We start from the raw sequence: 20,712 nt of genomic DNA, 5'->3' as shown, positions 1-20,712 counted from the left end.
TTCTCTTTTATCTGAAGCTAAGGAAACTATTTTTCCCTCTTCACAAAACTTAATTTGCTTTTCAATGGAAAAAAAAGGAGAAAAAAAAAAAAGCGCATAGTTTATTATTATGCTCCTCGAATGTCTGAGGAAATACACAGAAAATGCCTGGCACATATGGTATTTTTATGTGGCTTATTTTTTTTCCCTTGTCTGCAAGTCTGCACAGAATCATTACTATTTGGCACACAGCAAAAGGAAGTCTCCTGTGCACGACATGATTTAGTCTGGCCGATAAAGTGGAAGTGGATTTCTTCATTGCATATTAAGTTCTGCTGGATACCATTTGCACAAGAGAGTAAAATTGCAGTTTCATGTTCTTCTACGCTGATACATTTCCTGTCAGACAGTCACATCTCTCTCTTTTCCCAAATATTAAAATTTCTCCTAGCAGCCACTCTCCACATTTCCCATTCTCACGGATGGGCTCTCCAAATACAGTTACTCTTGTGAGCACAGAGGTGCCAGCTGGGAGCCAGGCACTGGGGTTCCCTCCTGCGGGGAGCAGGCTGGGTGGCTCTGGGACAAACACAGCCCTGGCAGGGAGGGCCCTGCTCCCCTGCACACCCCAGGACACGGTGCTGCAGGAGGAGTGGTGTCTTCCTGGAGCCTCTTCCAGCCACTGCCCCACCCACAGTCTCTCTCTGCTTCTCAAAGGATCACGCTGCCAGTGTGCTGAGGATGCTGCTGCATCCTCCTTCTACAGCCCCCATTCCACCAACCTACCTCTCCTCCAGGGGAAGCCCCAGAGCCCACATGCTGCCCAGATCCTGATCCACCTTGTGCATGGGTGCTGGGTTTTCCCCTTGCTCCCCTCATCCTAAATATTCCGTGGACCTGCCAGGCTGTGAGCAGCTTCCTGGGCTGAATCCCTCACCTCGGGAGTTGAGGAGCTGTAAGAGGTTTCCCCTCTCCAGCTCAAGCTCCTCTACACAAAACACTACATCACATCTGAGATACCGACACCTTCCCAAAATGTGAGGGCTAGTAACTACTGCTAGAGGAGAGCCAGTCCACAATCCACTGCAGTTACTGGCATCCATCAGCAGGCTTGGGTGGGTTGTACTGGTCCAGACTGGCTGCTCAGTGCCAAGGACAGCGCAGGAAATCAGTCTCTGCTTCTCTAACCCATCACATTTCTTCTCTAATGCTTTCAGAGCACAACAAACAGGGTGCTTCCAGTGAGACTGACTCTTTACAGACATACTGCTTTCTTTTAAAAAAACATCAAAAAGACAGAGTTAGGGGTTCATGGATTAATTTCTCTGGGCTGTGTCCCTGGAAGAAGCAACCTGTGCTGAGAGGAGAAATGCCTTCAACTGGAATAAGTCCGATCGGCATTGTTAGCCTCACTGCCTAATAACATAAACCTCACTCAATCATCACACGCTTAAGGAAGCAGCCAGTCCAGCCTCCGTTTCCCCAGAAGCTTCTGACCAGTGTCAAACAGCCCTGGCTGAGCGGCAGAGGTGCCAGCAGCATGACAAGCGTCACTGTGACAGATGGAGCAGGCTGACAGGAGGGAAATGGCACTGTGACCCAGCCCTCAGAGAAGCCCTTCAGCAGCAGGCAACCAGATTTCATGTCTTCAGCCCTTGCTGGGTGCAGACACTGCTGGCTCTGGTGCATGAGATGCAGCATCACTTCTTCCCAGCCCATGTCCCATCCATACCCCCTTTTCTCCCTTGTCCAAGCATAGCAGACATCAGCCCCTCAAGGCACCAGCCCTCCCATGCTGGGGTGTCCTGCCACACCTTCCACAGCTCTTGCCATCAGGCAGCCCTTCACCTCAGCAGTTAGATGGCCTCACACCATCTCTTTAAAGTCACTGGTAGCTTGGATGTGAAATTCAATACGATGACGATGACCTGTATGGTCCCTGCCATTCTTCCCTCCCCTACTTATTCCCTTCTCCATCCTTTCCTGTCATTTTGCTTTACCTATTACTCCACGCCTAATAAATTATCAGTAATGCTCAAGCATCAAACATTTATTATCCCGAGAACCACGTGAGTAATGAGTGAGTTAACCTCCAATTTTTGTCCGTATAATTCACACATATTGATTTTACATGAAAAGAACTCTTGACTTACATTGGATGACCCTGATAAATTTAATCTCTTTAATGCTTCTTCTTTCTAAATAAATGTAAAATGTTTTCCTCTAGAAAGTTTCTCACCAGTAAAATCTGTATTGAATCTTGGCATAAAACCTCCTCCACTACTCTGCCAAATTAATCGATACAATTAAAAACCCCAAACCTGCATAAAAATTGTCCAATTCCTCCAAGCACTGGCAGCCCAGCAGCCTGACAGTGTTGTTACAAAAGTGACAGGTAATCAGAGCTGACAGCTGGTGTCAGAACCCACAGCTGGAATTTAGCAGCAGGATGGGACAGGTACCAGTTTGGGGCCATCTTTTCTCCTGTTCTCATCACAGGTACCAGTTTGGGGCCGTCTTTTCTCCTGTTCTCCTTACCGCTCCTTTCCCCACAGCGTTGCCTCAGGGCTGGTGGCCCAAGCAGCATTCTGGGCAGGGAGCGTAGGGACAACACAGCACCTCTTCCCAAGCCATGGGGACCCTGAGGAATCCTCTGCCACGGGCATCCATGGCCCTTGTAGCTCCATCAGCGCTGCTGTCCCTGGCTCTGCTTTGCTGGGTCAGAAGACTGACCAGGAAACCAAACTTTGTGTTTTGTGCTGGTTCCCGTGGCGTGTCACAATTTTTTCATAGGATGCACACAGGGCTGGGAGTTTTAAACACTCAAAAACTTGCAGAGCCTTTCCAGAAGGCTCACAGCAGGAGTCAGGAGAGTATTTCTTTAGATTCTATAGACAGGGCAGCTCTCCCCTCCATCATCCATCTGTGCCAGGTACAGCAGAAGGTTGATGCAAAAAGGCTGGAGGAGACAGGCTCCAGAGACGGGCTGGGAAGCCAGCTTGGCCAGCAGCTGGGACCACAGCCAGGCCAGGGCTTTGCCACAGCCCAACAAAACTGAAGAAAAAAATTAATTTGGAAAATTAAAAAGATATTTTGCCACAGGAAAGATACGTGGCTGGGCAGAGACACACAGGCTGCTCCCTGCCAGAGCAAGGTAAGCTACTGCTCTCTGCAAAAATTCCTCCTCTTTGCCTCGGCTCCAGGTCCCAGCCAAAATGAAGGGAGGGAGGAGGAAGAGAGATGGGCAGGATCCTGTGCTGAGAGGGGCTGACACCAGCAGCCCTCTGGAGACACAAACACGTCCTTCCTAGGGAAGGGCGTATCAGGTAGTGCTGCCAGGCAGAGCTCGTGGAAACAGAAGAGTTTTGTTTAGGTTGTGCCTTTAAAATATGTCCACTCCCCTCTCAGCCTGCATATTTTACAGTCTCAGCATAGTTTCCCCTGTGGACAGCTCTGGCAGGCTCAGTGATTTTTTTTTTTCCAAAGTGCACTCACTCACAAATGCATTTTTCAAGCTCCCACAACTTGAAGAATAGAAGGTGAAGCCTGAGGAGGAAAAAAAAAGAAAAAAAAAGCAAGGCCCAAAGAAGGTACTGTTGCAGAACATTCAGGGGCTCAAGCACACAGTGTTTGAAATGGGTAACTCATTTGTATAGTTCTTCAGTCATTAGTTTCTATTCCTTTTCATTTTTTTTCTTCTGTGTACAAAGGAAAGGGCAGGGATCATAGTCATTTGGACTCCAAATAGATGTTACACCTGCAGGATGTAGGGAAGTCATGAAGTATATTTGGCCAAATATTAGAAAATTTTATATGTCAGCTACCCAAATATTAGAATCCTATATACCCAAGCACTGGAAACATCTGTGCTGCAGCAAGAAGTCCTGTTTCAAAGCAAATGTAAAAGGGAGAAGACAGATAAAGACTGCTTGAGAACATCAGTACAGGATGAGCCACCCGAGTCCATGGAATTTTGCAACATTTTCCCTGGTGATAACACCTTTGGGTTCATCCTGGGAAGAGTTATGCACTATTCTAAATAAACAGCTTGGTATTTCTTCATGCCAAATAGCTCCTTTTGGTGCTTGGGAACACAGTGCCTCTGCCACCACACCCAGTTTATCTCTATTCCCCCAAAACAGCCACACTGAACCTTATGATTCTTACTGAAGAAACCCTGAAGAATACAGGCAGGACAACCAGTGTGCCCAGCTAATCTCCACATCCCAAGCAGGGACTACAAGCTCCTGGCACTCCCTCCAACCAGTAAGCGCCCCATGCAACACCTCACTTTTTTGTTTTGGATTTTTGTACTAACAAGAATAGAATAGAATAGAATAGAATAGAATAGAATAGAATAGAATAGAATAGAATAGAATAGAATAGAATAGAATAGAATAGAATAGAATAGAATAGAATAGAATAGAATAGAATAGAATAGAATAGAATAGAATAGAATAGAATAGAATAGGTCATCACCTAAATTATTTTTCAAAGCCCTGTAATAATAACTATGAGGAGATAAAAATATTTCCATTATTATTTTTAAAAGCCTCAAAACCCAGTCTGGTGTTGCACAGGGTGGAAGGAATTATGTGAGATTTGACTCACCATGAGTGAATGCTTTATAAGTTTGTTAATTACTATGACAATTACTACACATGATCATTAGGATGCTGATATAAGAATAAATATAACGATACCATATTTTTTTTTGTATATTTCCAGAGCACATTAATATGTGATTAATGTAATGATTGATGCGTTTATTACAGTAGTGATTTACTTCTTTAAAAGCATGTCGATATACGATTATTGTAATAATTGCGATATTGACTAGAGCAATAATTTAAACACAAAGGAGAGGTTTGAACTCCTCTCTAGCCCTCAGTCTCTCCCCCGGACCATCACCAGCAGCACGTTTTCCGTGTTCCCCCGGGCCGGCGAGTGGCAGGGCTGCATTCCGCGGTATCTCCTGCCATCTACTGATGCTCGGAGGAGCGGCGGCCCGGGAGCGCAGCTCGGCCGGCCCGGGGGAGGCCCCGCGCTCCGGGGCGGTCACAGCCCGCTGCCCGGGGCGGGCCGGGGCCGGGCTCGGCCCCAAACCTCACCCGGGGGAGGGCGAAGGCGCTGCCCTTAATAGCGGCGGCGGTAGCGCGGTGCCGGGCCGGGGCAGCCATGGGGGAGGCGGCGGCGGGCAGCGCCGTGCCCCCGCTGCCGGCAGCCGAGGCGGGCGGCGGGCAGGTGAACGCGCTGACCGTGCTGGCCCTGCTGGAGAAGCTGGTCTCCATGCTGGAGGCGGTGGAAGGCCACCAGCGGCAGATGGAGCAGAGGCAGCGGGGCTTGGAAGGGGCGGTGCGGGGTATCCAGGGGGACCTGGTGAAGCTGTGCCGCAGCCACGGCGCCACGGGCGAGGCGGTGGAGAAGCTGCTGGAGAAGTCGCGGAAGGTGTGCGCTCACACCCGCGCCGTGCGGGAGCGCCTGGACAGGCAGTGCCACCAGGTGCGGCGCCTGGAGCAGCACCACGCCCAGCTGCTCCGCAGGGACCGCTTCAAAGTGCTCATCTTCCAGGTGAGAGCCCTGCTCCCGAGCGGGGAACAGCCCCGGCCACACGCATCACCGCCTGCTGACTCCTGGCCAGCTCGGAAACCAGAGCTGGCCTTGTGCTAGCCCGGCAAATCTGCACCAGAAACCTATTCGCCTTAGCAAACTCGGGGAAAGAGTAGCCTTTTGTTAAGTCTTAAACTTGGGGAAAAGCAAAACTTTCGCTCTTTTATTCTTAGCAAATTCAGGAGAAACGCCCGCTTTTCCTCTCTGTGGACTTGGGGAAGGAATGTTTTCCTCTCTTAGGAAACCTGGGAAAAGAGCTGTCTTTCTTTCTTACTCTAGCAAACTTGAGGGAAAAGCACTTTATTTATTTTTTCGTTTATTTTTTTTTTTTTTTTTTTTGTTAACTTTTAGCAAACTTTGGGAAAGAGCCCTCTTTAAAACTCTTGCAGTCTCGGAGAGAAAGTTGTCTTTTACTAACTCCTAGCAAACATGAGAAAAGAGACCTTGTTTCACTAACTCTCAGCATGTGTGAGAAATCCGCCACCTTCATTCTCTGCAAATGAAGGGAAAGAGCCATATTTTACTAACTCCAAGTGTATATGGGGAAAAGTTAAGTTTTATCCTGTGTTTTGGGGTTTAAGTAAACCTGAGAGGTCCTTACGTTTTTCCAAACTCTGGGCAAACTTGAGGAAAGAGCCCATTTTGCAAACCTGAGGTAGAAATGCCCCTAAAACTGCCTCTGTGTCTGCCCTGGGAAGCAGGAGAGGGGCAGGGCTGTATCTCCCTGTCTCCTCGTGCCCCGCTTCACTCTGCAGGACTGATCTGGCCCATTCAGGGATGAGGTAAAAATTCAGCTTAAAAACTCAGCTTCCTGGGAGTCCATCCAGTGATAGCAGCAGTTTGCATATTTTCCCCTTTTAAAGCAATGGTCTGGGTAGAAGACGCCGTGAGCTTTAACTAAACACGGGACGTGACTTTCACATATTCAAAAAAAAATAAAGACAGGCCTCCACAAATCACTGAGGGAGGGCAGGAGAGCAAATGCTGGGCTGAGAGCAAATGCTGGGCTGGGGTAGTCACAGCTTGGGCACTTCACCAGCACTTCATACCGAACCTGCCAGCTGGGCGTTACCTCTGCCGGCCACTGACTCTGCTCCTTGGGTTGTCGGGGTGTTTCTCTAAACAATCCCAAAATAAGAGAGCGGTGCTTGATTGTAAAAAGCTGGCAGGCCTGGTTAGTGCACAGGCAATTCCTCCAGAAAGGAAGCCCCCACCTCCCTGCTTTATTGTTCTCCCAAATTACAGTCCAGGCTTGTCAGGCCAGAGGAGGAGGAGCTGCGGCATGTTTCCACCCCAGAAGGAATGTGGAAATTATTCCAGAGACTGGGTAAATTAAATGACACATGTTCTCTGCAGTTCTGCAAGTAATTTAGGATCCATTACTGTATGTCAGAGCACTGCCATCTCCCAGGCCCCGTTAGCTAATGACTGGCTCCCACCTTCAGGTTCAGACCACGTCCTGTGTGGTGGGTGCATCAGCAGGGCCTGGGGGAAGGTCATTTCTAACATTTCTCATACCTCTGAGAGTGAGAGTTATGGCCTTGCTGTTGCAAGGAGTGTCTTCCTCCAGAGAAGTCAGTATTTACTGTTTTAAGATGACATAATGCAGAGAGGAAAGACAAACAGAGCTCTGTGTGTGCAGGACAGCTGACATTTCCTCGGGTGGGGATCTTCCACTGGCAGTGGTTTGCAGGGACTGGGTGAAGGGAACAGCACAAAGCACCAAGAAGGGTTTGAGGGGTAAAACAGTGTCCTGCTGGCTCGTTCCTGACACTGAATGATGTTAGAAAGCTAAGGCCTGTTTAAAACTCTGAACCTTTCCTTAATACTGCACAAACCTAAGGCAAACAAAACACAGGCCCATGTCCCAGTACAGCAGATAAAGAAAATCCCCTGCCTGTCTCTGGGCTGGTGCCTTTGGACAGCAGGTCTCTTCTCCACAGCTTTTACAGGGATTTAGGGGACTCTGTCTCCATCTCTCACCAGAAAACGTGTCACCACAGTGCAAGATGATGAATTTACCTAATCCCAAGCCAATGCAGATCAGGAACACAAGACTTAAAAACAGAAAAACTACACTTAAATTTACTGTTTTTAAAACAAAAAAAAATCAGCTGTGAGCTGGGAACTGTTCCTGGCAGTGGTCTGCAGTTAAATGGCAGCGTGGCTGCCTGGAAAGCTGGGGTGGTCAGCAGAGCTCCTCAGGGGCAGGAGAGGGTGACTGGGGTGGGCAGCATCCAGGGCTTTCTCCAGTGGAGTCTGGGAGGAGCTGGGATTTTCCTCTGAGAACTGGCTGCAGCCACAGGGGTGGCCAGGCCGTGCCCATACTGGCTGTGCCCAGGATGTAGCTGCATGCCCACCTCCCTGAAATCTCCCTGCAGGATCTCCTTTCAGGCTGGAGGAGGGACAGTCTGATAGTCAGCAGGGCCACTGCCTTGCTAGGATAATTGTACAGGGGAGAAAACAGCAGGCTGCCTGGGTTTCTGTCCTGCCTTGCACAGGAATCCATGGAAAAACAATTGCAGGAAGGAGAAGTCACAGTAATGAAGCCATATTGACGCCAGATTTCTGCGAAAACAAAGGGGAATCTGGATGTACGAGACTCCTCTTCAGCTGGGGGATCCTTCTTTTCCACCGAAAAAAACAATGCCAAACTTCACAGAGCATGCTTCTCATTAGAACCAGCTTCTCCAGCTTGGGGAGACAGCTCAATATCAAAATAATAATTCACATTTGCAATTCAGCTCTGCATTCACCATGTACCCTAAACTCCCTAATACTTGGTGGGAGCACTGAGCAGAGCCAAAACACACGACTGAGCTCCAGCTCTGCATTTTATGAAGTTGTGCTGCCATGCGCCAGCATCAGCTTTCCCTCTGCATATGCACTGAGAATGAACTGTGTTTAGAAAAGTTCACCTATTTACATATTTTCCATTAAAATGCTCTTAGTTTTCTCTCCCTAGAACGTCTGCATATATTTCTTTAATTGGTGGCATATTTTAAGGGAGCTCCATTCCAGGAATTTGAGGATGCAAATGTTATTATAAATGACACAGCAATTCAGAAAAACACTGAAGTGACTGTTTTAAAAATCCTTGTTAAGCTTTGGCATTGTTCCCCTCTATTTTGTTCTCGCCACATGACCAGCTTTTTGGTTCTGGTTTGGTGGGGGTTTTGTTTGCTTTTTTAGCTGCAAAAGCAAAATGGAAGATAAAAAAGGGCTCATGCTTAATTTTTCAATTAAATGTCATGTTTACTGGTTAAATGTCATGGAAATAGGACAGATAAGTCAAAATTGCAGCTTGGGGTCAAGCACACTAATATTCAAGTCCTTTCCAGATCCTGCTGTTGGTAAACCCTTCAGCCTAAAATGAAGCAAGAGAGGGGCACTACAAATTAGCCATTTTATTGAATCTTCTTGTACGGATCACTGCAATAATCTCTCACAGAGGCAACTTCAAACTCAAAAATGAGCAGGTGAGGGAACCAGAAGATTTACAAGCTGTATTTCCCTTGCAGGGCAAATACTCTTACATTGATTAATGGCAGAAATACCTCCCATGGCTCTTGGGGCTTGGCCCAGCTCTGCTGTGGGAGGACAGGGGGACAGGACGTGCAAATGGGCAGGTGGCACTTTCCTCCTGCCCTCCCTCCCCACCCTGACATCCAAGTCTGAAGAGCTCTATTTGTCCAGAGGAAAGTAGGTGGAGCCTGGAGCTGTTTTCAGGAGGATTTGTCATGTTTTGACCTATTTTGTGTAGCAAAACAAGTTTTAGGCTTGTGATCATCTGGGGATATAGCAGCAGCATACAGAGGAACCTGGACTGGGGAAGTGCCATCTCTCCTTCTTGTAGGTCATGGCCTCATACAGTAAATGTAACAAAAAAAAACCAACCAAAACACAACAAACCAAAGTAGAGCAGATTGATTTACCTCATGCAGCATCAGAGAATCAACACTTGTGAGTAAATTAACTCCCTGTTCACTCAGGCCTCCCAGCTTTGCAGTACACTGTTATGGATCTCATTCCTTTTCATAAAAGGTAGGGATGAAATTATGATTTGCAGGAAGTTCCCAAGGATTGCTGATCAAAGCCACAAGGAAGGCACTGGTTTTAACTATGCAAGTATTACTAGTGTTAGCAAGACTTGTTTTATGCAGAGAACTTCCACTATTCTATTCATCTCCTGCATGGAAAAACAAAATTCAGAGGAGCTAGCTACCTACAGTCAAGCCCATCTGAGGAAAAAATGCAAGGGCTGTTTTTGAACTCAGATGTGGAAAATACAAAGATGTATTGCTTTCTTAGAATTTTAGATTAGATCAAGAAGAAAAGATCAAAGTTCTACTTCTTTTGGCATGGAAAACAGTTATGCAGTTTGTAACAGCTGGCATTTTTCAGTGTATTGTTCTAGTCTTCCTAAATGAAATAGCAGACTGCTTAAAAAACGTATCAAAACAAAATATAGCTGTCACATAAACTTGTTAGACCAAACAGTTATCAATAGCCCGCTTACAACTTGTTATCAGTAACCATGTTTGAAATAGAAATGTCTGTTCCACCTCAGAGAGTTCCTGCTATACCACCCTTGTGTTTTCAAAGCATTTTACCTAATTTATTTTCATTTGCATTTTAATAGTTCCTGTAATCCTAAGGTCTTTCGGAAGCATGGCATAGGAAAGCGTGTCATTCCCGTTTTACAAGCACACAAATAGATGCCCAGAGGCTGATGTTTTCCAGAGCCATGCAAGAAGCTTAGACAGAGGGGTGATCACTTGAATTCCAGTACTGCCTGATAGCCAGAGACCACCTAGGATCTGCTTTTAGTTGAATCATTAGCTCATTATTATGTGGTATATTTTTGTTTGCTTTTTTATTTCCACTTTGTAAACAAGGGTAGTTTGACAGTCTCTCTTCTACTCTGAAATTGGATAAAAATGATAATCAAATTTGTGTCCATATTCTTCTAGAGACTGCATGCAGTACTTCAGTTTAACATGAATACTGTAGACAGAGTTAAACTGACCTTGAGAAGGACCTTACAGACCCATCTCTGGCTCAGGCTGCACTGTGATTAAACTCATATGACACCGCTTTCCTAGATAAAATACTTTAAAAGTACAACCCACCTCTCTACTCATTGAAATCAGAGTTTTCTATAAGATTCAGGCACTTACACCTGAATGTTCAGATGTCTAAAACTGCACATGATTACCTAGGTTTGGAAAGAATGCACTAGACATGAAAATTATGTTTTATACTGAGTTCTCGTGCTCTGGGGAATAATTCAACACTGCACCCACTCATGTAATCCACATTTCATTAACTGCAGTGGAGAGAAAATATAAATATTTGTACAGCAGTTAACAGCTGGTTTCACTTAAAGCTGGTGCAGGTTCCCTTTGTTTTGTTATTTTGGTCACTGTTGCTGATAGTTGCATCAACATAATAGGTGTCAGGAGAAGAGTGTGGCCTTCATTAGATGTTCCACTGCAGGCAGAGGGTTTGTAAAGCTGTGTGCCAGTGTGTGACTGAGGCCACTGGCCCAGAGAGGTGTGCAGGAGCTGTAGGAAAGGAGCATGTGCAAACTGTCAAACCAGCATCCATTTCTTTGATACCTTCCATTTTTATATCCACAAGGGATATTAACCAGCATACCTGAATCACTGTGCATATGTGTGTATATATATATATGGTATAAAATGATTCTGCCCATCTGCATTGCATATTCTTGAGTTCCAGAAGGGCTACAAAGTAGTCCTAGTTTTTAACAGAATCACAGAATAACAGAAACAGGTTGGAAATGAGATCATTGAGTCCAGCCTGTCACCTAACACCACCTTGTCAAACAGACCATGCTGTACAAGCTGTCACATCCAGTCTTCTCTTACACATCTCCAGGGACAGTGACTCCACCACCTTCCTGGGCAGCACATTCCAGTGTCTAATCACTCTTTCTGTGAAGAAATTCTTCCTAATGTCCAGCCTAACCCTCCCTGACACACAGTTTGAGTGTCCTCTTTTCCTAACACTGGTTGCCTGGGAGAAGAGCCTGACCCCCACCTGGCCACAGCCTCCTTTCAGGGAGTTGTAGAGAGCAATAAGGTCACTCCTGAGCCTCTTCTTCTCCAGACTAAACAACAGCCTGTACAACAGCCTTGACAGCAAATTTAACCCAAGACACTGTTGTCCGCAGTGATCACAACTGTATGCTCAGTCCTGAAATAATGAGCATGAACTTGGAAGTGTATGTGGCCTTTTTTCCCCTTAACTGTACACTCAGGCCCACTAGGGACAGATCTGAGACTATTACAACCATTTCACTCTGCACTTACTGCTTTTTTGTATCTAAAGATAAATGTGGAGGGAGGAGGGAAAAGAAAATCCCTCCAATGCATGTGAGGAAGTGAAATTGCATGCACTCTGAAAATGATAAAAAAGGTAATGAATAGAGACTATGCAAATCCAAGGCTCAAAGCACTGAGAGGAGAAGGGAGTGTGCAAGGAGCCTCATTTTCTTTGCATGGGTAGATGCTTGCAAAGCCCCCACAGAACAGAGTGTTCATTGTGCTGCCTGAACTGCTCGGGGTTTAGAGCTTCTGCACTGGGTGGGCACAGACATCCCTCGTCACGACCTGCAGCTTCTGCCCTTGCTCAGCCTGTTTTGTTTTTAGATTCTGTGTCTTTTCTTGGTTTTGTTTCTAAAAAGCAATACTTTTCTCGTTAGCTAGAAACTTCTGTTTTCTATGTGGTACAGCATCTTTTCATTTTTGTATACCGTATTTGTATCCTTACATTTCAAGGAGCTGTCCTGTCCACATTATCATATTTACCAACAAAATTTATTAGTTTGGGTTTTTTTGGGTTTTTTTTCTGTAAATAGCTATAAAATAGGATATACTCTAAACATCATGAACTTCATGGTTTCTCTGTATTAGCAATCCATTTTTTAACAGCACCATACATTTTCCAGAAATATGGCAAAAGTTTTAAGTGCATTTGCCGTTTGAGATATTTCCCAGATGCAACCAGCACCTCTGTAGGGATATTCTCAGTCTTTGGCTCAAGAAACTGAGAGCTCTGTGGGGTTATGTGACTTCTGGAGTTCTGCACAGGGGTCTGCAGGACAACCTCCCTCCCCACCATACCCTCCCATCTCCCCAGGGACAGGTGTACAACTTGACAGCTAAACTCTCATTAAAGGGTATCTAATATAAATTAAAAGAACAGGATTTCCATTCTGCATATGTTCCAAGTCACTTTGAAAGAGTACAGCTGACAGCTCATAAGTCTTAAACTTTACCAGACAGTGGTTCAGGGGGCTTTGAGTGGTTTGTTACTGGTTAAGTGTATTGAAAAAACCGATAAATGTTCAGCATTCGCCTCAACATCATGGTGGGGGGGGAAATTGTTCAGGGTTGTGCTTTCTTTATTAAATTTGTGTCCTGTGAACCATGAAACTCAAGTATTGTCAATTCTTTCAGGAGGAAAATGAGATCCCTGCCAGTGTTTTTGCCAAAGAGCCCATTCCTAGCATTACGGAAGGAAAAGAGGAGCCTGTTGATGAGAACAAAACACTGGAAGAAACACTGCACACAGTGGAGCTGGGTTCAGATGATGAAATGTTTCACGAGGGAGATGATTTGGATGACAGTGCAGAGGAGAAAACAGAAGAATCAAGAGCTGAGAAACTTAAAAGATCCAGCCTCAAGAAGGTGGACAGCCTCAAGAAAGCGTTCTCCCGCCAAAACATTGAGAAGAAGATGAACAAAATCAGCACAAAGATTGTGTCACCTGAACGGAGAGAAAAGATCAAGAAATCACTTACTGTGCATCACCAGAAATCCTCCTCTTCAAAGGGCTCCGGTTTCAAAGTGTCTCCCCTCACATTCAGCACCAAGAAAGGCCGTGAAGGAGAGAGCCCCACAGAAGCTGAGGACAGACCATCAGAAACCGCAAGCAACGAGCAGGCTGAGAACGAGGATGAAATGTCCTTCGCCGACATGCACTCGGATATGACACCCACCACCTCCCTGGCCGAGGAGGCCAAAGCAGCCGTCGACTCCCTGGAGAAGGAGGCCAGAGTGGAGGGGAAGGCTGCGATGAACAACAACATCGAGCTGTCCATTGTGGAAGATGATGAAGAGTACGGGGTGCCCCTAGAAGTTTCTAGCCAGAAACTGTTCGACGAGAGAAACAGCCCAGTTGGCGGGGAAATGGAACAATCTGATGAAGAAACCACCCAAGCAGCCGTCCTGCAGGTGGACCAAACAGCGTAAGCAGCCCAAGCCCCCTGTCGCCTGCCAGACACACACAGGTTTTCCCAGGTGAGGAACTGGTTTCAGCTGCACAGGCAGGAGAAGCAACTCTTCCATCCTTTTCTCTGCAGTGATAATTTATTGCTTTGTGTTGGAATGCAGAGTGGACAAGGTCAATGACTTAAGCCGCAACGTGCTCAGTTTGAGGCCGAGTCACTGGTGTTCATGAACTTAGAGATGCTGCCAACAGCTGGTGTCGGAGACCAGAAGGAAGAGAGGATGTCTGGTAGAAGCAAGCTGATCTGCTGGCTTTCTTAGAGTTAGGTCCGGGGAACGCGTGGAGTAGTCAAGACCCAAGCATTTCTGTTCTTTTTTCTTCCCCCAGTACTTCCCAGCACTGTGAGCAGTTTTGTATGTAAATGTAGGAATACCAATGAGAACATTTGATTTCAGTTGCCTTGCCATGCTCCACGAGTACTAACAGCCTCAGTAGCTGTGCATACACGTATAGTTTGTTTGGGGCTTTGCTCCACAGCACCGTGGGACTAAAAGAGCAGAGTATTTGGAGGGCAAAGCTGAAAACCGGTTCCATCCATTTCGTTGGGGGAAAGATTTTTGCCAGTAGTCACTCACTATTCATTTAGAAGAAATCACTGTTTAGGTGGGGGGAAAAAAAAGAAAAAAAAAGTATTTTTCAATCTAACAGAGTTATGGAAATACATTAACGACAAGCATGAATGTGTGACCAGTTACTGTACCTTTAAGGGTTCAGAAATTGAAAAGAAAGAAATAGGTGTTTGATATGAAGGTAGCCCGAAGAAAATATGAAGTGCTATGAAATGTAAAAAAAGCAAAAAAAACCCCCACAGTATTCAATCTATACTCCCAGCTTAAAGTATATATACTCAGATAACACTAATTAATTCATAGTCTTTCTAGTAATATACTATCAAACTTTGCACCTGCACCACTTTGTATCTCAGAGTATTTTGAAAATAGCATAATTTATCTTTTTACAGATTATTTCATATATAGAGCTATATCTACACAGGAGAGTTAGGTAATTACAGGGATGTAAGGACAATTTCTTCAAAAAGGTGAAGTACTCTTTCAGACATTGTCCAAAGGGAACAATGTGTTATGGATTGAACTTCATGGCAGGGATGAGTTTGTGTAAGTATGAGCCTGCACAGCCACAGGATTTGGTTCTCTGCTAGTAACTTTGATCAAAGTCACCCACCTGCTCTCAAAATTACTAGTCTAATTTTTCAAAATTGATTGAAAATGAAAGGCTACAAGGTAGTTTGTTCACTATGAATGTTCATTCCTGTCTTACTTAAAGGTAAGGGGCAAGGGAGGAAAGGGAAGCACAATACCCACAACTGTTCCCTTACATCCTTGGTCGTTTATGCAGTGGGTTATTTTTATTTTTTTATATACATAAAAAATTGTACTGGTAGTTAACATTGCACTAAAAGGTTGCTTCCTTTTGTGTTTAGAATTACAAATTACAGGGGAAATAAAAGCTACAGCAGAAGTACCATTATGAAATAATTAACAGGTATTACTCCACAGGGATAATACCTGTAACCAGTAAATCACACTGGAAGTTAGTTAGTCAGAGTAGGCGAGTACTATTAAGAGTTAAGCTCTTAAGTGCATGGTATCATATAGAAGGTTCTGTTTCTAAGAAAAATCATGGCATAACTCGTGCAGCTATATTTTTATTTTGTATTAACTACAATGGATTTCAATAATTTTTACTTGTAACTAACTATGAATATGACAAATAAAAGCATAATATAAAACACAGCCATGTCGGTCTTTGGGAGAAGCAGTCTGAGAAGGTGGCAAAGATGAAATTCAAAGGTCAAGTATTTATTACTTCAGTTCATGTTGCTCTTGTATCTATACCATTTTCTTTCTCATCCTATGCTGTTGTTTAGCAATGCAAACACCAGTGCTTTGCTTTCTAGACACTTGTCAGACTTTTAGCCCATGTAAACGTACTCAGGCACTTTCCAAAATCTCCTGGCTCAATCTGCATCTTTGTATTGGACTGCAGCATACTCTTAACACACTAAATAGTCTGAAAGCATATTTATATTGAAGCCTATGTTCCGTTTATGCACACAGATAAACTCTTGTCTTCTAGAGTGCCACATAGTCTTTAGCGGGCTTAATTTTACTGACAGACTAAAGAAAGCACTTTTAACCTTTATGCAGCAGCTGTCAACCTCCCACAGCCACCAAGTGCTAACCAGGAGCCCCAGCATCATGTTTACATTTTGCTTCCAGATATGCTGGTTTGTTTGTGCTGCTAAGCTTTAATTCAAACAATACCCCTGGCCATGCTTTATCCAGTTTTAGAGATGCTGAAATGAATCCCACACGCAGTGTTCTAAGAGCATTACAGTGCTGTCCAGTAAAGCCATTGGAAATGCAGATACTGAGCATCTGGGAGAATTAACTCAAATACATACCCACTTCAGAATACAGCACACACACAGCCATCAGTTGCAGGACTAGAATTAAATGTTTTCTCCATCACAATTACACATTTACAAGGACAGGTGGGTCTGTAATCTTAACAAACAAAAGAAAGCATGCTTTGCGAGAGAGAAAAATGTTTACTCAACCCGTGAATGTCTGCTTTCATGCTGTCATATAAACCAGAGGAAGCAAGCTCAGGCTCTCAAGATGTCCCCCAAGCTGTTTCTTCCCCTTGCCTTCCATTCTCAAGGCCTGACTGAAAACATCAGCCTGCAGAACGCGCAGTTTGAGGGAGGAGACAGACTGTGGGGCCAGCAGCAGTATTCTTTCGAGTATCTCAAGTATGTGCCTGGATCTTGTCAGGCTGGCAGGTGTCAGGCATGTGCACGAGTATTCCATGATTGTGCTGACAGGTTTGCCTACATAATTACTTACTTTAAAAAACTGCTTGTTTACGCTTCCTGACACCGTAACAGTGAGCTCCACTTGTATCATTATTCCTTGGAAGACCTGACCTGTGAGCTGCTGCACAGATTCAGAGCCTGACCTCCACCGGAATCGGCGGCAGCTTTGCACAAAGAAAAAAGGGTGTGATAAAGCCCTTATGGTATAAATATTTAAACTAGCAGCACTCAGCAGCTGCTGATACTTCCATTTTCAATGACACAAAACCAGCTGACATTTCTGTCCCCTTTTAGGGGAAAGAGCAAAGAGCATCCCGTTGGCCCCCACGTGCTAATCCACGAGCCAGCTCCTCTGTGAAAAGGCACAGATATGGGTTTTCTGGACCATTTCACTGTCAAATAAAAATGTGCAGTGAAAGCCATCATACAGGCCTGACAGAAGCATATTCTGTCTCTTCAACAGACAGAAGAAAGGGGAGAAGAAAAGGATCAGATGGTAAAATACACCTGGATAGCCCTTTACACCGATACAATGGAAATCCTTTGTTGTTGTAGGCTGTAATGCCAAACAGCTGCACAACTGATGACTGATAGTCACACACTTAAAAAAGAGGCAAGCTCAGAAGAATTAGTGAAGTAATGGCAACTTGTTCGAGGTCAAACTCTTCACCAGGGGCCAGTCCAGCCCTGAAAGTCAGTGCAAAGCCTTCAGCTGGCTCAAAAGATGCCATACAATGGTTTTGGGCTACACATACAGCTCCTGTGCGCGTCAAAAAGCTGTGTGCACAGACACAGGACACGAGATCCATGTGTCTCCCCAATCCAATCTGCTTAGCTCATCAGCCAAACAAAAAGTTTTCCTGCCATCAGCAGGGCAGATGCAGCGGTGTGGCAGAAAGGAAGGCTCTGCCCTGCTTTGCAGGGTGCACCGTGAGCAGAATTTCAAGCTATGCCCTGGCTGCAAGGTCTGTGGGGTCGGGAGCTGCCTGTGATGGAGCGAGCAACCCCTGAAAACAGCGTCAGCTAGGCAGGGGTCAAACTTTTACTGGGACCCACTGGGACACACACCCACTCAGGGTGTCAAGGGGAAGCTGTCAGGCAGTCTTTCCTGCGGGCAAAGAAAAAGGTTCACCCTTAGCAAAGCGAAGCCAGCAGGCAGCTGTTTGGGCACGGTCTTGGTCAAGGTTTTGCCTCGGCAATGAAAGAAGGGCAGGAAACAACTGGCAGAGCCCCGGAGGTGCTGACTCAGCACCCAGGAATCCACCGCTCCCTGACTCACGGCCCTGCCTTTCCCAAATAAATGGAAAAAGGCTGAGAGCCACTTTCCACCGCTGCAGACTGCCAGGGTTTTGGTTCAGGATTTGCACTGAACCAGCATCCACCCCGGGCTGAGTCTAACTGCATGAATAAAGAAATTTTAATCAGCATACTTGCAGCTGTCAGCGGTGGCTGATCTTTCCTGCCTTCCTTTTGATCCAGCTGCCTTTTTTCCCTTTCTCTCACTCCACCAAGCCATTTGTGGGAGTCTGAAGCGCACGCTAATTCAAATAAGGAGCTCTCCCTAATTGCATGTTGAGAACTGATAATCAATGTCATCTTTAATTTTTCTTACGTGGTTATCCCCTTTAATGGAGTGTGCTGCAGTAACTGAGAATAAATCTGCTTTGGGTTAAGCTAGAGATTGTTATTTATTTTTCTTTCAGATCAGAGATTAATATTGCTGTATGACCATTGGCACTAACCTCTTTTTCCATAGCAACACCAAAGAGAACATAAACTATGACTCATAATTTCTCTCTGGAGGACTTTTTTGTAATTATGATCATTCCACAGTTCCTAAAATACGTTAGCTGATATATAGCTCCAGTATAACAGCTTTGATTTTCCTTCATTTGAACACCCAGGCAGAAAGAAGAGACTTCCATTATTTTCTCTCTCTGAGTCTGAGCTGAACACTACACAAAGTATCATATATTCATTACTCACTGTAACTGTGTGGCTCCTAAAAACTCCACAGCAATGTTTTCTTCATAAAGGTGGAACAGGTTTACTCACATTCAATAACCTTAAATAATGCTGACCTTCTAAAAGAAAACTGGTGTCCTTCCCACCATGGTTAGTAAATTGGGGTCTGAGCTGGAATTAATCCAAACTGGGAACTGTGTTGTACTGGGTGGCAGCAAGGTTGCACACTAGCACTGCTCCTCTGCCAGTCAATGGCTTTAAACTCTCCCACATTTCCTCTCCCTCAGAGCACAGCTGCAAAATGCTGTCCGAATTCCATAATAATGGTGATGCTCTTTACTCCCTTCAGTGAAAATCTGGCCTTGGAACAACTTGTCCATACAGCTCCCTGGAATATCTCAGCAGATAATCACATTGGATCATCACAAGAGATTACATGACTTTATGTGTGTGTGTGCCTGTCCTACATTTCCCTCACAACACAGTCTGCTGTGTACTGCTGCAAAGTGCTCAGAAAACCTGTAGTGCCTCTTGCCAGAGAATAACTAGAAAAATGCAATTAGCAAATTCAAGGACGCACACGTTCAGCCAACAGCCATAATCCAAAACGGAGAGACAGAACAAGCTTGCATCTCGCTCTGCTCTGCAGGGTGATCCCCAGCAGCTTAACCAAGCCCAGATTGCTCCAACACAAGGGACACGTGGTTTGCTCTTGGCCTCTCCAGTATGGAGCTGCCCCTACAGGCTCAGGCTCGTGCAGGCACACTGTGAAAGAGCAGAACATGCACCAACATAGCATCAATCACACAACAGGCTTCTCTACTCCTCCCTGAAGGCTTGTGGAAAAACACCCTGAACCTTCAAATTCCTGAACGTAGGGAGCACGAAGTCACTGTAACCCCTGTGCCACTATCTGCAGTGAGGAGACTCTGGCTTTGCCTTCTTTACTCCCTCCCACGAGGCTTAAGCTGTGTAGAAGTGCAGGTGATGTGAACTGTGACGGATACTGGAAATGTGCAAGACTGTGTTAGGAACAAATAGCACACCAGGGATGACTACACTGCACACCACATACACATACTCATTTAGATCAAGTACCAGGCACAGCTTAACTACAGAAACACAACACTGTGCAGGAAAATTTATCTTATTCCTCAGCTTCTTAGCTCCTGATGTCCTACACTATCCATATTTAAAGGGAGTTTCAGCATCTTTTCAGTAGGCTGCCAGCTACAGTTATATATGCCCTTATTTTACTTGTTCCTTCTGACATGCCTGTAGGCAAACGAGCCCCGTGAGGGTGACAACATGAGCTGCATTAACCAGCTGCCTGGTCCCTGAATCACTGCAGCTCAACACTGCCCTGCCAGAGACACGGAAAAAGGGACACTGAAAACACCTGACTAGTGGTAAACAAATTATGAACACACACGGAAGTTGCCTGCGTTTGCAGAGTCAATTGCCACTTCCACATGGCCACAGTGAAAGCTGATTCCCTTAAATAAACTTTGTTTTTCTGCAAGGTTCACCATTCCACCATTGGCAATAGCTGGAGATCAGCGGTCAGAGAGCAGGTTGTGACTGAAAGCTGAAGGGTGACACGTCATGTAAGACCTGTGTAAATATGTCCTGAGAAAAACTGAAAAGAAGGAGGTTTCTCCTGGCATAAGCTCTTCAGAAGAATACCTGTGTCCTCTGCGTGCCACTGCACAGCCCTTCAAAGGAAAAGCAAGCTGCAGGACATGGAAATACACATCCCTGGGTTAGGCTCAACAGCACAGAGATCTCAGCTGAGAAACAAAATTGTGTCATGCTGTAGCTATTAAACACTATGTATGTCATAGATATGTAATGTATATACCATGCAGCTTCAAGTAAGGTGAGAACCTGGAAAGGTTTTAATGGATTTTGAAGTGGCTGTAAATTCTTTTGCCAAAAAGGAAATAGACTTTTAGGATCCTACAAATCTAGTCCTAAAAAACAATGCATTGGGGATATTT

At 45.2% G+C, this 20,712-nt stretch overlaps 1 protein-coding gene across 1 annotated transcript; it reads left to right on the top strand.

Annotated features, from left to right (window-relative positions):
* The first annotated feature begins 5,122 nt into the window (after positions 1-5,122).
* On the top strand, positions 5,123-15,662 carry CAVIN2 (caveolae associated protein 2). The gene is made up of 2 exons (XM_023930746.2): positions 5,123-5,550; positions 13,077-15,662. The coding sequence occupies exons 1-2, from the start codon at positions 5,158-5,160 to the stop codon at positions 13,869-13,871; spliced, it is 1,188 nt and encodes a 395-aa protein (XP_023786514.2). The 5' UTR covers positions 5,123-5,157; the 3' UTR covers positions 13,872-15,662.
* The last annotated feature ends 5,050 nt before the right edge of the window (positions 15,663-20,712 follow it).

This window comes from Cyanistes caeruleus, chromosome 7 (genome assembly GCF_971803275.1).
Source record: "Cyanistes caeruleus chromosome 7, bCyaCae1.hap1.1, whole genome shotgun sequence".
In the NCBI taxonomy this organism is placed as follows: Eukaryota; Metazoa; Chordata; class Aves; order Passeriformes; family Paridae; genus Cyanistes; species Cyanistes caeruleus.
Note: the sequence above shows the minus strand (reverse complement) of the source record. Positions and strands in the feature narration are given on the sequence as shown.

Bases quoted from the DNA above. Each gene is read 5' to 3' on its own strand.
- CAVIN2 (XM_023930746.2), top strand. From the start codon at position 5,158: ATGGGGGAGGCGGCGGCGGGCAGCGCCGTGCCCCCGCTGCCGGCAGCC. The intron at 5,551-13,076 runs GTGAGAGCCCTG...CAATTCTTTCAG, and splicing joins TCAAAGTGCTCATCTTCCAG to GAGGAAAATGAGATCCCTGC.